The 17,551-nt window shown below is 45.0% G+C and overlaps 1 protein-coding gene across 1 annotated transcript in view; it reads right to left on the reverse strand.

Moving 5' to 3' along the window:
- The window catches only part of LOC135195530 (mitochondrial 2-oxoglutarate/malate carrier protein-like), a 43,937-nt gene that overhangs the window by 14,283 nt on the left and 12,103 nt on the right, over positions 1-17,551 (reverse strand). The window contains exons 2-3 of the mRNA XM_064221775.1: positions 9,071-9,295; positions 1,689-1,779 (exon numbers count right to left, since the gene is read on the reverse strand). Of these exons, the coding sequence (XP_064077845.1) occupies positions 1,689-1,779; positions 9,071-9,295 (316 nt within the window). The remainder of the gene's footprint in view (positions 1-1,688; positions 1,780-9,070; positions 9,296-17,551) is intronic.

The raw sequence follows: 17,551 nt of genomic DNA on the forward strand, positions 1-17,551 counted from the left end.
TCCAATTTAAGGCGATAGGACTCATATACTCTCCAATCATCATCGGTCAATCTCTCACATTCATTGCACCGATTATCCACCAAACAATTATGCCCCCTACAACTCATACATACTGTGTGGGGGTCTACCGATGCTTTCGGTAGCCTCACCTTACAATCAGTCCTCACACACACTCTGAAACTCACAGCACTTGATCCCGACATATCGTTTATAGAAAAGCCAATCCAAAATAAAAAAACGGTCCACTATCGCGCATGCCAATTCAACAATCCAATTCAATACCAAAAAACCAATCAGATACTTAAAAGCGAGTCAAATCCAAAAATCCTGAGCAGAGGTCTGTAAACAGTTTGTTTCCGACCGGCGACAGAAAAAATATGAATAGAAATGGGAATGGTTCCTGATATCCGCCTCCCAGCGGCGGGAATGGGTACTAACCACCTGGCCGCTCACTGCGTGTGCCGCGAGTTTTGAAATTCTGTCGGACTTCAGAAAATACAGCTATATATATATATCTGTCAGGTAAGTTGCATGAACAAATTGCAAAACATGAATCCGCTGACAAATTTAGTCATTTTCAAAAGCAAGTCATCTCTCGCCTGAGAGTTATGTAGTTGTCCCACTAAATGTGACAGAATAGCTTGGTAAAATGAGCTTCTGAACAGATATATATACATATATAGCAATCGTCTTTCAAAAAACTAAACTGGCACATAAAAAACCCTTAACTACCGATGTGATATTTTGATTTTGTGTTTACATTAGTATTTTGCAACTCTATATTCCCGGTGAGCAACGTATTTCATGCATCAACTGATTATCATAAATTACTATATTTTACAATTAAAAAGTATTTGCGAGATTCACCTTAACCAATGGCCTAAATTCATCAAAACGAACAAAGCACAAAATACAGCCTACTCTAACCTAAGGAAGTAAGACGGAAACCATACAAAGTAAATATCTTTTCAAAGACATTTACAAAGATCAAGGAAATTAAAAAGGTTTTTGAGTATATATATAACTTAAGACTTCAAACCTTTGCCGGTGAGGTTAAGTTAAATGCTGGCAAAATTACCCAGGTGGGTGCTTATTGCATAAATATGGAAACAAAAATAGAACGAGTTAAGTTATGCAATCTGGCACAAATGTTTTACAAGCTTAGGCATCTTTTAATAACACATGTCAAATTTGACCATTCCCATGGTAAAACAACAGCCTTTTCATCTATTTATTTATTTATTTACTAATTTGTTAATGCATCTTTTTTCTTTGCTAATAACTGATCTCATCTTTCTGTATAGCCTACTACCTTCTGTTACTTCTTCCAAATGAAAGCCATATTCTTTGGAAGCTTGAATTTCAAGCATTGGGTTCATCTTCCGAATGATAATAACAGTACCAATGAATCAAACAAAAACTTTCAGTTTTCTTCTGAAGATTGAAAAAGAAACCCACAAAATCACTGTGTATAACATGTTTACTTATATGTATTTACATTTTATTTTGTAAATACTTATAAGTAAGCACATTTATACACAGTGATTTTGTGGGGTTTCTTTTTTAATCTACAGTTCCAATCTGAATCTCTACTCACTTGCATCAAGGCCTGGTCTAAATTCTAAAATAGTCAAATTACCGTACAGCAATTTCTCTCAAAATGGCAAGCAAAACAACCGTGTACTAACCTCAGCAGGGGTACCAACAAATGAGCCAACTACACCTGCAGCCATTCCCAAGCCTGCTTTGACAAGGAAACTTGGAGGCTCCCCATTGGGACTGTAAAAAAAGAAAAATTTCATATTCAGGAAACAATAAAAGCCTGCCGATAAACACAAGCAGAGCTGGCATAAGTGAACTAATCTGCTTGGGGACCCCAAAGCCATTGGGGGGGGGGGGGGGGGGGGGGGGGGAGGCAAGAGCGCTTAGAAAATATTAAAGTAATTAAAAATGATATTGTAATGATACAATTAAGTTTGTTCATACTTACCTGGCAGATATATATATAGCTGTATTTTCTGAAGTCCGACAGAATTTAAAAATTCGCGGCACACGCAGTGGGCGGCCAGGTGGTAGTACCCATTCCCGCCGCTGGGTGGGAGGGTCGGATATCAGGAACTATTCCCATTTTCTATTCATATTTATCAGTGCCACTGTCTCCTGAGGGGAGGTGGTGGGCACTTTAATTATATATATCTGCCAGGTAAGTATGAACAAAACTTAATTGTATTATAACAATAACATTTTGTTCATGAAACTTACCTGACAGATATATATATAGCTGAATCCCACCTTCGGATGGTGGGAAGAGACAGAATAGGATTTTTGGGAAACTAAATTAGTAGATGAATATACATCTTGGTTCCTGACTGTTAGCATAGCCGACTTCGTGATTACTGTCCACCAAGTCTGCTTCTGCGTTACTAGAGTGCCAGCGGGTAGTAGACCATGTAATGCTGGTGCGCTCTAGATGATCTGTCAACGGGGGGCGTGACCACAATGTGACTAGACCATATGACCATACTTTTGAGGGCACCGAAGCTAAAACCACCACCTGACCTAACCTATCAAAGTTAGTTCCATAACTTCTAGGCTAAAGAAAAGGAACGCGCCTCAAGCGACCACCCTTCAAAGTTAAAAGCACACCTATCCCTTTTCTCTAGATAGGATTCGTGTTGCTTCTTGCACCCAATAATATATAACGGATATGTATGGTCCTAGCGACTTACGGATCTGAAATGTCGTCTTCACATCCCGTCGGGAGTGTGAAGCGAACACAGAGTTGCTTCGCTAAAGCGTGGCACTCAGGATGTTACTGAGTGTCATGCTCTGTTGAAATGCTTCCGAGGCCGCGCCCTCACCTCTTGAGCATTCATATTAAGAAAAAATCTCAAATCTTTTATGCAAACATAATGAATGAGACCTCTTAAAAGAACTCCTTGGCTATCATGCCAGGGTGTTCTTGGACATGAACTAGTCTGGTCTTTTTACGGAACACCGCAGATTGTCTGATGACCTTGACTTTCTATAGTTTTATAAAGATAAAACTTGAGAGACCCTACAGGGCACAGGACTCTCTAATGCCCTTGCCCAATAATTTGTGCCATACCCTTGGTCTCCAAGCCTTCGGGTCATGGTCAGACAGGTTTTCGTTCTTATCAAGAACGGAAGGCTTAGCGGACAGACCGCATTATGTTCCTTTAAAGCCAAACCTCTGATGATGGCTAAAACCTCACTAACCCTCCTTGCCGTGACTAGAGCGGTTAGAATATTAGCCTTTCTGGTCACGTGTATTAAGTTCGCAGAAAGGATAGGTTCGAAATGCTTTTGGCATCAGAAACTCAGACTACGTCTAAGTTCCATGCCGGAACCTTTGATCCAGAGAATACAAGATCTCCACAGACCTCAAGATCGTGAAGCTTTGTTGTTTGACAGAACCGAATCTCTGAGCCTAGAGGCCGTCAACAACATATTTGCATATTCTACAACAGTTAGGACTTCTATCTTTATCTCATACTTCATACGGAAAGATAGAACCATAACGAAATTCACAGAGGTCGAGGTGGAGGAACAGTCATTTCCCTTCACTATCTCCAGAAACGCCCCTCCGATTGAAAACTGGAAAATAGGCAGCACTGCTTTGCCTTGGCCAAGAGACTGCCATTAATCTTGAAGATCTTATCGCTTCTCGATAGTCTGAACGCTTTCAGACTCAGAGAGGAGAGATATTAGATACTTCACTAAGTGACGATGTTTGATTACACCGATTCTCTCGGGAAGGGTCTTTGGACAATTCTCTGAATTACCTGACCTCTGTGAATCCAACCTCTTAGAGGCCCACATGTGGCGACTAAGCTATCCTCTAGGATCATGAATAAGGGAACAACTTAAGAGGAAGCTCCTTCGTCTTCAATATTACGAAAAACTTAACGAAAGGACTCCCTCAGTCTCTCCTCACTTCGACATACTTCTAAGTGAGGATTACTCAGACGTCAGTAGTTGTTGCCTCGATCGAGACCCACCCCCACGGACGTGCACTAGATTAACGAACCTATTGAGGATCGTTACGTTCCGTGCCCAAGCCCATAACCAATTCTCTCTTCTCGAGCTATGAGAGAGCTGAGAAATTATCCGAGATGATTTGGGCCACTCGATCCAACCTCACCCTTCGAGGAACTGAAAGCCGACTAATTTGGCTTCCAATTCTTTCAGACAATGTGCCAGAACATCTGTTCTCTGTTCGGATGTCTGGCACCCTCTCGCTATCACCTGATGTGATCCTCAAGCCGTTGCCAGTTGAGAGAAAATTAGAATTACAAAATCTTTGATGTTATTCCAATTTCTTCGTGAGGAAAATTTGTAGAGGTCCTGAATTGCTGTTTATTCAGGGAAAACAAGCTTCTCCAGCGACGGAAATGGTCCCCCCCCAGCAAACTCATCCATTCCCTCACTCAGCCTGCTTCCTTCCCTAATAAGGCTGCGCTTTGCATAAGCGGAGAGCATTATTATAGTGCTATGCCGCGGTAGATTCGTACAGAATGTTACCGTGCGGTAAAACCCGCACCTAACAAGTATAAGAGATATCTTGTTGAAATTTTCTAAGTAAACGGCAGGTATGATCATTCAAGATTACTAGAAATTTCCTCAACCCGAGGCTAAAATCCATGATTGTAGGGCAAAGAGACGGTTTAAGCCATTCCCGCAAGGGAGAGAGACGTAACCAACCGCGCATGACACCGAGCTAGCCGGTACTGCGTAGATCACACTCACAGTAACAGCAGCCTTGATCATCGTCTCGCACTATATGCCTGAGTTGCCAGCTACTCCTTTTACGAAGGGATAGGTATGAAATTATCGAGCCAAAGGAAACTCTCAAGCAGGCATAGTTAAACGAAACAAAATTCGCTAAATACAGAAGCTGAGTTGATGTTTGCAGTTCAATTAGAACTTCTTCTGTCTAAGTCGCAATCCGTTAGAATAACTAGGATATGCGCCTACCCTCGGACAATTCAACTGCTTAGTAGAATCATGTCGCGAGGTTAATATACGTAGTATATTTATAGTATTCTGAACAACGATCTCCATCCTAAATTCTTTCCTTAAAGAAAACAAAATAAGGATTGGAGATCGACCACCTTCGATCTCTATCAAAAAGTAGTGAAAGGAGAAGTCTTCCTCGAAGGAAAAGCTTCAATGGAGAACAGAATACTATCTGCCTGAGTTGCCAGCTACTCCTTTACGAAGGAATAGGTATGATATTATCGAGCAAAAGGACACTCTCAAGCAGGCCTATTTAAACGAAACAGAATTCGCTAAATACAGAAGCTGAGTTGGTGTTGTCGTAACAATACCTGAAGAGTTGTTCTTACTCCGAAAACTCTTGGAAGGTGAAGGGAGTGTCAAATAAATACATTAGAACAACAGTTCTTTCGGCTTCTATCCGCAGAGGTAAATACGATATGCGTATATGACTCGACCCATGCGTTAGCAAAATGACGCAAAGATAAACTACGTAAGTATTGTAGTAATTTGAACATCGAATTCTCTACTACATCTTTCCTGGACGAGGAAGAGAGAAAGAAAGGAAAACGACTGTCCACGTTCGGTTCTGAAAATGAATGAGAGCTCTTCCGAAATTTGTTACTTATCCGCTTAAGCGATAAAATGTTATGAAGATCTTTGTCAATGAAACCTAACCCATTTACATGACAGAAAGTAAATCCAGGAATTCGAGCATATAGTTTTCCCGATTCCCGCAGAAATCGGAGGAAGGGCCAGGTTTCCGATTAGAGACTGGGCTTACGACAGGAAGGACCTTAATGTTCCCCTTCGGCAGCGCAATCCCGAAAGCAGACGAGGCGTTTTATGACACCGAAATCTGCTTCAGCATTTCCTGGAATTATCAAGTGATGGATTCTATTGAACGCTCCTTCGTAGAAAGCGAAGTAGACATCTTGACGAGACCAAACTCCTTCCTCTACTTCGACGACGCCGTCTTGAAGAGCGTTCTTGCAGGAATCCTGCCGAACGTCTTGATGCGTAGGACGCCTATCGTTCTGAAGAACGTCCTGGCAAGTGCTCTACCGAGCGTCATGACGTGTAGGATGCCGAGCGTCTTCAAAAGCGTCCTCGCGAGCGTCCTCGCTAGCGTCCTGGCGAGCGTCCTCGCTAGCGTCCTGGCGAGCGTCCTCGCTAGCGTCCTGCCGAGCTTCCACCGAAGCGTCCTGGCGAATGTCCACAAAAGCGTCCTGCTGAGCGTCCTCAAAAGCGTGCTGGAAACGCGTCCTGCTTGAGCGTCCTCAAAAGCTTCCTGCCGAGCGTCCTCAAAAGCGTCCAGCTACGAGTGTGTCTGAGCAGAGAACACCAAGTCTTCTGAACGACGTTTCAGAGAGGAACTCGTTGAGCGCCTTGATGCATGCAAGGCCCGCCAAGAGGCGTCCTGGCGAGCGACCTTGCCAACATCTCAATGTTATGACGAACCGCGTTTTTGCGTATGACATTGAAATCTTTTTTAAGGGACGTCCTCATGCCGAGTCTCCATGGAGAGCCGCACGCTGCTTCCTGGAAAGAGTGTGAACACTAAAGGAAGGACGTATGGCTTCGTCTTCCGCAAGGTGCTTGCCGAGCGTCCTGGAGAATGTCTCTACTTATAGGACGTCGAGCACCCTCCAAAAGCTTCCTCACGTCTAAATTGCCCTTCTTATGCCGACCAGAGACATAAGTTGTTTGACTGTGCAAAGCAGCTTCCCGCGGCCGTCAAACTTATCAGCTTGCTTTATCGAAGTAAAGCGAAACGTTACATAACGGATACGGAGCGCAATGAGGAGAGGAGACGAATACTGAGTTGCTCCTCCAAAAGGTGGAATCAAGAATGTCCTTGATTACCAAATTCTTTTGGAATGCTAGCGAGGTTGAAACAGCTCTAACTTCATGAGCGTTCACTCGCAGGAGGCTCAAATCACTCTTCTGGCAAGATGAATGAACCTCCTTAATAATGTATAAGTGATATATACATGAGCGTTCACTCGCAGGAGGCTCAAATCACTCTTCTGGCAAGATGAATGAGCCTCCTTAATAATGTATACATGATGTATACATGAGCGGTCACTCGCAGGAGGCTCAAATCACTCTTCTGGCAAGATGAATGAGCCTCCTTAATAATGTAATAAATGATATATACATGAGCGTTCTCGCAGGAGGCTCAAATCACTCTTCTGGCAAGATGATGAGCCTCCTTAAATGTCCCTTAGGAAAAGAGCCAGTGCATTCTTCTAAAAGGGAAAATGTGGTCTCTTTACTCTCTCATCCTCTCGTGACGAGAGAGAGAACGTGAAGCGTCCTCTTCTCTAAAGCTTCTTTAGGGGGCGCGAGTCCTTCCGAGAACTCCAACCCCTGTGTGGGGAGGACGCCTCGGAGGACGAGAAGCAATCTTTCAAGATTCGCGCACTGTGCACGATCTTTAGCAGCCCTGGGAAGAGTCAACAGGTTCTGCCGAAGGGACGCCAGATCGGTGGGGGAGCCCCCGTAAACCCTCTTGCGGCTTTCGACATGCCCTCTCCAATCCCTGAGTCCTGGGAGTCCGACAGAGGTCCAGGCCTAGAGGCATTATGGGGCCGATCTGACGCCCCTCCACAACACAAGGGGCACTACACTTCACAACACTGGTTGGAGAGCGAGCACTTTAGTCTAAGATTACTTGATGTAATCCTTTAGCAGACACTTATTCTAGGCTCGTAAGCCATACCACAGGGTTAGGCAAAATAAAATCTACAGTAGGTTAGAAGGTTCATTATTTCTAACTTCTGTTTACTGTGGAGGAAAACTCCTGATTCTAACACGCTCTAAAATGCGTAATTGAATCCTCCTTCTTCCGTAATCAGTCACACATTACAACTAATTACCTTATGCAAAGAAAACATGTAACCGTCATATATACTAAGCGAGTGTCTACCGAAAGTTACGGTAGCCTCACCTTACCATGCAGACAACAAAGTCTGAAACTAGCTAACTAGCTTCAGACATCAAATGCAATGAAAAAATTTACGATAGCGTATGCCTAGCCACAAATCCAAGTTAATAATCGAAAGAATAATTAGGATACTTAAGTGGCTAATGAATAGTTTCAAATCCTAGGCGGAGGTCTGTAAACAGTTTGTTTACCGACCGGCGACAGAAAAAAATATGAATAGAAAATGGGATAGTTCCTGATATCCGCCTCCCAGCGGCGGGAATGGGTACTACCACCTGGCCGCCCACTGCGTGTGCCGCGAATTTTTAAATTCTGTCGGACTTCAGAAAATACAGCTATATATATATCGTCAGGTAAGTTTCATGAACAAATTAGAAAGTAAAAATAAATTAATAAAATACAAAATAAGTAGGGCCTCATATAGGCTTGGGCCGGCCCTGAACACAAGAACACTTTATGCAGCTTCTTGTGTTATCAATGGAATGGAAGGCTATATAAAATTTAGGCCAAAGGTCAAATGCTGGGACTTATAATGAGTTCTTCCAGAGATGGAAAATTGAGTTAAAAAAAGTTTTTTCGAGGAGTTACAAGAGGAAGATCTTGCAGTTGCACTATCAAACAATTGTAAGAAAGAGGGTGGAAAGTAAGATGACAGAAAAAGAATATGAACGGTGGTACAGCAAGAGGAATAAATGCATTGCAGCTAGGGGCCACAGGGACGCTGCAAAGAACCTTTACTTATAATGATGACATAAAATTTAGATCAAAGGCCAAGTGCTGGGACTTATCAGGTCATTCACAGCTGAAAGGGAAATTGAGAGTAAAAAGGTTTTAAAGGTGTAACAGGTGTAAAACCTCACAGTTGCACCATGAAACAATTTTCTAGGAAAGGGTGGAAAGTAAGATGGAAGAAGATATAAACGGAGGTATAGTGAAAGGTATGAAAAAGATCGTATCTGGGGCCGAAGGGACGCTGCAAAGTACCTAAAGTAATGACCACCGTACACCGTGTGGCTACAAGAATTAACCTCCTACAAGATGAATTTTCCAAATTAGAATGTTCCAGAGTATCAATCTACAGCATCAACAAGAACATCTTACCCCGAAGCCTTCTCAAAGAGCCACGTGTATATACCAAGGCGAGTTGTGGTGTAGGTAGCTTGGCGCAGTAAGCCGGCAGACAAACCAGAATAGAGAGCTGTCACTCCCTCGGATTTGATGACGTGTCGCAACACATGAAGGCTCGTTTTGTGCTCTTTACTCGTAGCGACCTGCATTCTGTTCTTGACGAGATCAAGTGGCTGGACGAAGCAGGTGGCACCCATGCTGGAATATAAAATGTTCATTAGGCCTAATTAACACTCTTCTTAACTACCAAATTAAACCCACACTTAACTTTACACCTGAATATGTAAAACCAGATTTCATTATCTATCAATTCCCATATTTGAAAGGAGTAAAATTAATACCTGGAATAAAGTATATAGAGAGCTTTCAAAATTTCTTTTTGTCATCTGACAATCAGATGGAGAAACAATCCATGACTTGGTCTAACCAATTTTACCTCAGTTTTCCCAGTAAATCATTTACTGTAAATGCACAATCCTACCAAGCTTAATCTTTGCTTATAAGGAAACAAGAAAGGACACTACTATCCTTCAGTTCTACTCATCACATTAGGTCTAGACGTGGCCTTTAAACGAGTAAACTTACACTAACATTAATCTAGATTTCTACTAGGCTAGTTGAAGGCAATTGTAAATTGAAGTCTAAATTGCATTGTATTTCGTATGCCAACTAGGTTAACTCTAACCCCAAGTATAAGTCAATGGAGGTACCACTAGTTTGATGAACAAGTAAATTAAATTGACAAACATTGACAAGAGATTCATAATTATTATTCCATGAGTTGCACACTTTAATCAATTCAAATTCAATTTTAACCCTGCCCATGGAGTCCTCCTGTGTGCTGTCTTGCATACAGATCACGTGTGTAAAAGTTTCGACACTCATAAGGCAACTTCAGCCCACTCAGAAATGGCAAAGTATAAATTCATATTCTATGAATTTCCCAATGCACTGGCCTTCAGTCCACTACATGACCACATTATATACAATAATAATTTCATGTTACTATCACACACTACCTGGAAAACTGATTTCTCATTATGCTGTGCTCGAAATTTCAACATGTTAAAAGTTGTGTGTGGTGATTCACCAGTTCCTTCAAGATTTTTTTTTCCATTTCCTTTCTTACATCTTTTTCTATCTCCCCTTATTTACTCATTCTCCATTCATCTACTATGTTCACAAAGCTCAGTTGTTTTCCAACTTCACATGTGTGTCACTAGACACTACCCGTTTCCTGACGTGTTATAGTTATTATTCTTATTCAGAAGGTGAACCCTATTCATATGGAACAAGCCCACAGGGGATACTGGCTTGAAATTTAAGCTTCCAAAGAATTTTGCAAATTTTCAAGTGCGTACATACTTCTGTTAACCAAGGTATATCCACCCATACCTCTCAAAAATGTTATTGTTATTATACAATTAAGTTTGTTCATACTTACCTGGCAGATATATATATAGCGTATTTTCTGACGTCCGACAGAAATTTCAAAACTCGCGGCACGCAGTGGGCGGCCAGGTGGTAGTACCCATTCCCGCCGCTGGGAGGCGGATATCAGGAACCATTCCCATTTTCTATTCATATTTTTTATTAATGCCTCTGTCTCCTGAGGGGAGGAGGGCGGGCACTTTAATTATATATATCTGCCAGGTAAGTATGAACAAACTTAATTGTATAATAACAATAACATTTTGTTCATGCCACTTACCTGACAGATATATATATAGCTGAATCACACCTTCGGATGGTGGGAAAAGACAGAATAGGATTTTTTGGGAAACTTAAATTAAGTGATGATATACATCTTGGTTCCTTACCTGTTTGCAAAGTAGACTATGTGATTACTGTCACGTAAGGCTGCTTTTGCTTATTACAGAGTTGCCAGCCAGGTGGAGACCTGTAGTGCTGGTGCGCTCTGGATGATCTGTCAACGGGTGCGAGACCTCAGCGTGACAAGATCATCGAGGCCATACAAATGAGGGCAACGAAGCAACTGACCACCACCTGACCAACTATACACAAAACCCCTTAAAACTAACTAAAGGATGGGAGATCTTCACATAAGACTCACCACAACCTAAAAACACAACCTAACTTAAACCTAACTAAGGAATAGGGAAAGAGCTACTTCCGGACCCCAATACTGTGTCCGCAGAAACGTATGGCCCCAGTGCATTACAATCGTCATAGATCGTTCTCACATCCCTTAGGTAATGTGAGGCGAAGACGGAGTTGCTCCTCCAAAAGGTGCAATCAAGGATGTCCTTGATTGACATGTTCTTTTGGAAGGCAAGAGAGGTAGCGACGGCTCGTGACTTCGTGCACTTTTACTCGGAAGAGGCTCAAATCAGTCTTCTGGAAAGATGAATGAGCCTCCCGAATGGTGTCCCTTAAAAAGAAAGCCACAGCATTCTTCGATAAAGGTAACTCTGGCCTCTTCACAGAGCACCAGAGGTTACCTGAGGGACCTCTTACCTCTTTAGTTCTATGCACGTAGAACTTGAGAGCCCTTACCGGGCAAAGGACTCTCTCTGGTTCTTGGCCCACCAGACTTGACATACCCTTGATCTCGAAAGTCTTCGGCCAAGGGTTCGAAGGATTTTCATTCTTCGCCTAGAAAGATGGGTTTCAACGAGCAGACAGCATTGTCCCCTTTGAATCCCATTAACTTGCTAAACGCTTGAATTTCACTAACTCTCTTAGCCGTCGCAAGAGAAGTTAGGAAAAGAGCTTCCTTGTCAGGTTTCGAAGAGACGCTGTCTGAAGCGGTTCGAAAGTGCTCGACATAAGGAATTTCAGGACTACATCCAGATTCCATGATGGAGGTCTCATTTGAGGAACCTTCGAGGTCTCGAAAGACTTCAAAAGGTCATGAATATCCTTGTTGTCAGACAGGTCTAGGCCTCTGTGCCTAAAAAACCGCTGACAACATGCTTTTATATCCCTTGATGGTAGGGACCGCTAATTTCTGCACATTTCTGAGAAATAGCAGAAAATCAGCATCTGGTTCACAGAGGTCGAGGAAGAGGAAACTCCCTCCTTTTTACACCATGCCCTGAAAGGAAGCCCACTCGATTGGTAAACAGCTCTTGTGGAAGCACGTCTCGCATGTGCGATTGCTCTCGCAGCTGCTTTCGAAAAAACCCTCTCCCTCAGGCCAACTTTTCGATAGTCTGAACGCAAAGTCAGACTCAGAGCGGAGAGGTTTTTGGTGACAAACCTTTCGAAGTGAGGCTGTTTGAGTAGATCTTTCCTCCAGGGCAATGTCCTTGGAAAGTCTACAAGGAAAGACATGACCTCTGTGAACCATTCTCTCGCTGGCCACATCGAGCGATCAGGGTTAACCTTGTCCCTTCCGAGGCCGCAAACTTCCTCATGACTTCCCCCAGAATCTTGAATGGTGGGAAGGCGTATAGGTCTAGGCCCGTCCAATTCCAAAGCAAAGCGTCTACCGCGATTGCTTCTGGATCCAGGACCCGGGGAGCAGTAAAGAGGAAGTCTCTTGTTCCTTGACGTTGCGAATAAGTCGACCAGTGGACGTCCCCACAGCGTCCACAGGTCTCGACAAACGTCCTCGTGCAAGGTCCATTACCGTCGGAAGGACTTGGTCCCGACGACTGAGAAGGTCTGCCCTGACGTTTTGCACTCCTGCAATGAATCTCGTCAGGATAGTCACCTTTTTCCTTTTTGCCCACAGCAGAATCTCTCTCACTAGGGAGTACAACGTTCTGGAGTGTGTCCTCCCTGGTTTTTTAAATAAGCGAGTGCTGTGGTATTGTCCGAGTTTATCTAAACAAAATCTTGTTCTCCAAACTCTTCTCGAAGAACTGCAGGGACAGAAATACTGCTGCCAGTTCTTTGACATTTATATGCCAGGCTACCTGTTCCCCTCTCCAGGAGCCTGACACTTCCTTCCCCCCTAGTGTTGCTCCCCATCCTGTGATGGAAGCGTCTGAAAACACACTAGTCGGGGCTCAAAAGACTTAGGGACACGCCCTACTTGAAGCTTCTGAGGGTCCAACCACCATCTTAGGTGGTTCTTGATTGGAATCTGATATTCTCAATATTGCATTGAGATCGTCTTTGGCCTTCCACTCGTTCTGCCAAGAAAAATTGGAGAGGCCTGATGTGCAGTCTTCCCAAGGAAACAAACCTTTCTAGCGAGGAAATGGTCCCCAGCAGACTCATCCATTCCCTCGCAGAGCAAGTCTCTTTCCTTAGAAAAGCTGAGATCTTTTCTAAGCCTAGCCGCTGACGTTCCTGGGACGGAAACGCTCGAAAAGCCACTGAATCCATCTGAATCCCCAGATACACGATGGACTGTGTTGGGGTCAGATGCGACTTTTCGAGGTTGACCAGAAGTCCCAGGGACTTCGCTAAGGCTAAAGTGAACTGCAAGTCCTTCAGACACTTCTCTCTCGACGACGCTCTGATCAGCCAGTCGTCGAGGTATAGGGAAACTCTTATTACCCGAAGAGTGTAGCCACCTCGCTACGTTCTTCATCACCACTGTGAACACCATCGGAGCCGTGGTCAGTCCGAAGCACATAGCTCTGAACTGCCATACTTTGTTGTCTAAGACAAACCTTAGATACTTTCTTGAAAGAGGGTGGATCGGGATGTGAAAGTACGCGTCCTGCAAGTCTAAGGATACCATCCAGTCGCCCGATCTCAAGCGCTCCCAGAACAGAATGAGGCGTCTCCATCGTGAATTTGATCTTTTCACGAAAAGATTGAGCCTGCTTACATCTAGAACTGGAAACGCCAACCTGACGACTGCTTTGGTACCAGGAAGATTCTGTTGTAAAAACCTGGAGACCCCAGGTCCGCGACTTGTTTCACTCGCTCTTTTGTCGATCATCTGCTGAAGAGATCGAACAAGACTTTCTTCTTTTCCCCTTGGTAGGATGGAGAAAGGTCTCTGGGAGTCGTAGTAAAGAGGAGGAAGATCTAAAAAGGGGATCTTGTACCCCTGCTCCACGATCTTGAGGGACCAAGAGTCCGTGTCTCTCTCTCTCACGCTCCGCAAAATACTTCAGTCTGGCTCCGACTGGTGTCTGAAGGACATGCTTTTTCACTTGGAAGGCTTTGGCTTAAAGGAAGCTCCTTCCTCGTGAAAACCCTCTCCCTCGAGGAGCTGTTCTCGAGGGGGGAGCCCCACGAAAGGGCTTTACTTTCTTCGGCGGACGAACTGCAGCCGAAGACGGTCGAAGGTACGGCTGACCGTCTTGTAGACTGGGCAAAAGGTCCTGAGTTGCTTTCTCTTGTAAGCTGTTCGTCAGGTCCTTTACCAAAGTCTGGGGGAAGAGATGGTTCGAAAGAGGCGAAAAACAACAAATCCGCTTCTGAGCTGGCGTCACCGAACGAGCTGTGAAGTTTGCACAGCAAAGCTCTCTTTTTTTAATAAAGCTGTTCCAAAGTGAGATACGAGCTCCTCCGAACCATCCCTGACGGCTTTGTCCATACATGCTAACACGCTGGACAGCTCCCCCAGACTAAGAGATTCTGGGCTTCTCGCTGCATATCCAGAACTCCCAAACACCAGTCAAGGAAGTTGAAGACTTCCAGCGTCCTGAGCAGACCCTTCAAATGATGGTCAGTCTCCGACGCGGTCCAAGTTACCTTGGCAGAGGGTAAAAGCGACCTCCTCTGCAAATCCACAAGGCTGGAGAAATCTCCCTGAGCCGAAGAAGGGATACGAACTCCCACTTCATCTTTGGTTCTATACCAAATGCCCCCTTTTCCACTAAGTCTAGTTGGAGGCAAGGCGAAGGTCGTCTTACCTTGGTCTCTCCTTCGTATCATCCAATCCTGGAGCTTTTTAAAAGCACGTTTTGTTGATAGAGAAGTTTTCATCTCTACAAACTCCGGGGTTTTCCCAGTTTTAGATGAAGAAAACTGCGAAGGAGGAGACTTGGGAGCTGCGGGCTGAAATTTGTCTTCAAAAGAAGACCGCAAGAGTCGTACGAGGACTTTATAGTCCGAGATAGAAGGGGCTGTAGCAGGTTCCTCTTCAGCCGATTCAGCCGAACTACTTAGCTCTCCTTCTTCTCTAAACGGAAGAGGAGACCGTCTGTCAGGAGAAGGCGTCCTAATGGCGGGTCTTGGTTTGATCAAAGGACCCCTATCCTTGCTAGATGCAGCCTTAATTCAGCTGTCTTCCTTATGACGCTTACTACTCGTTGAAGGTAGAGCGTCCTGAGGAGGACGAGCGTCCTCAGCGCCTTCCGCAGCCGTCTCACCTGCTCGAGAAGCGTCCTTACATTTCTTCGCTGGCATACGTGCCTGTGCACGTAACTAGCGTCTGGGGGTAAGACTTCTTGATCAGAATCCCCAAAAACGTCTTGAAAGGAGACTTGAAAGTCCTGGCGAGCTTCCTGCCAAGCGTCGTAGCGGCCTGGTGAGCGTCCTGCCGAAGCGTCCTGTCTAGCGTCCTGGTGAGCGTCCTGCGACGTCCTCTAGCGTCCTGCGCCGCCAGCCAACGTCCTGACGAACGTCCTGCCTAGCGTCCTGCCAAGCGTCCTGACGAGCGTCCTTGCTTAGCGTCCCGTCCTGACAGCGTCTTTGAGAGCGTCGTGACAGCGTTCGCCGAACGTCCTGCCGACGTCCTCCTCGTACAGAGCGTCCTCCTCAAAGCGTCCTGACGTAACGTCCTTCTAGAGGACGGACGAGATCGGCGAATCGCCGAAGGAGAAGCGATCGGCGAACGAGACGAAGTAGAAGGCGAAGGAGACTGCTTAGTCCTCTTGACAGGCAGTCTAAGGTCCTTTCCTCCGCTTAGGCTGACTGACTGCTGGGCGAGTCCTCTGAGCCATAAGCGAGGATAGCTGGTCCTGAAGGGACAAAAGAATGTTCTTCGTCGGGGAAGAATGAGCAGAGGAAGCAGGACTGATCCTGTGAGAAGACAGGGGCGAGGGGACGCCTCCTTCCTTCTCACAGGTACAGCTACCTGTTTTTCAGGTATACGCGCCTGTGCACGCAACCTAGCGTCCTCATCGGAGGAGATCCTACCTCTCTTCTGAGCGGAAAGACATCATAAGCGTCTTCCGACGAAAGCGGCGAAAGAGGACGTGAAGCGTCCTCCGCAAGAAACGTCCTTTTTAACGGACGAGAGTCTCTCCGAGCGCTCCACCCCTTACGCGGGAGGACGCTTCGGAGGACGAGAAGCACTCTTTCAGGACGCGCGCTCAGTGCACGGTCCTTGGCAGCCTGGGTCTTTGCTACAGGGTCTGCCGAAGGGACGCCAGATCGGTGGGAAGCCCCCGTTAACCCTCTTGCGGCTTTCGACATACCTCCTCCCTGGGGTCTTGGGAGTCTGATAGAGGTCTAGGCCTAGAGGCATTATGGGGCCGATCTGACGCCCCCTCCACAACACTGGGGGCACGACACACACTTGCACCGAGCCAGTTTCTAAGGCTTTCACTTTGGTCTCCAGAGTGCAAAGAGACTCCAAAAATCATAGAGAGAGCATTCGCTTCTCCCGACACAGAATCAGAGCCCGAAGGCAACACAGGTTTAGGGGTTGTAAACACTACAGGTGTTAGTGCAGGAGAGATGTTAGTCTTACCTTTAGAAGAACCACTCCTTGAGGAAGACCTCCTGATCCTATCGCGCTCCAATTTAAGGCGATAGGACTCATATACTCTCCATTCATCATCAGTCAATTTCTCACATTCATTGCACCGATGATCAATCAAACAATTAAGCCCCCTACAACTCATACATACTGTGTGGGGGTCTACCGATGCTTTCGGTAGCCTCACCTTACAATCAGCCCTCACACACACTCTGAAAACTCACAACACTTGATCCAGACATATCTTATAGAGAAAAGTCAATCCAAAATCAAAAAACGGTCCACTATCGCGCATGCCAATTCAACAATCCAATTCAATACCAAAAAATCAATCAGATACTTTAAAAGCGAGTCAATTCCAAAAAATCCTGAGCAGAGGTCTGTAAACAGATGTTTACCGACCGGCGACAGAAAAAAATATGAATAGAAAATGGGAATGGTTCCTGATATCCGCCTCCCAGCGGCGGGAATGGGTACTACCACCTGGCCGCCCACTGCGTGTGCCGCGAGTTTTGAAATTTCTGTCGGACGTCAGAAAATACAGCTATATATATATCTGTCAGGTAAGTGGCATGAACAAACCTTTATTTGCTGGATGTACAAAACAGGATTAGTGTAGTGGAGTTGAATATAGAATTTAGGCCAAAGGCCAAGCACTGGGACCTATGAGGGCATTCAGTGCTGAAATGGAAATTGACATTAAAAGGTTTGGTTTGAAAGGTGCAACAGGAGGAAAACCTCACAGTTGCGCTATGAATCAAGTGTTAGGAGAGGGAGGAAAGTCAGAAGGAAAAAGGAAAATATGAAAGGAGGTACAGTAAATGGAACAAAAGTGGTTGTAGTTAGGGGCCGAAGACACTGCTTCTGGAGTACTG

Source organism: Macrobrachium nipponense, chromosome 16, assembly GCF_015104395.2.
Source record: "Macrobrachium nipponense isolate FS-2020 chromosome 16, ASM1510439v2, whole genome shotgun sequence".
Taxonomy (NCBI): Eukaryota; Metazoa; Arthropoda; class Malacostraca; order Decapoda; family Palaemonidae; genus Macrobrachium; species Macrobrachium nipponense.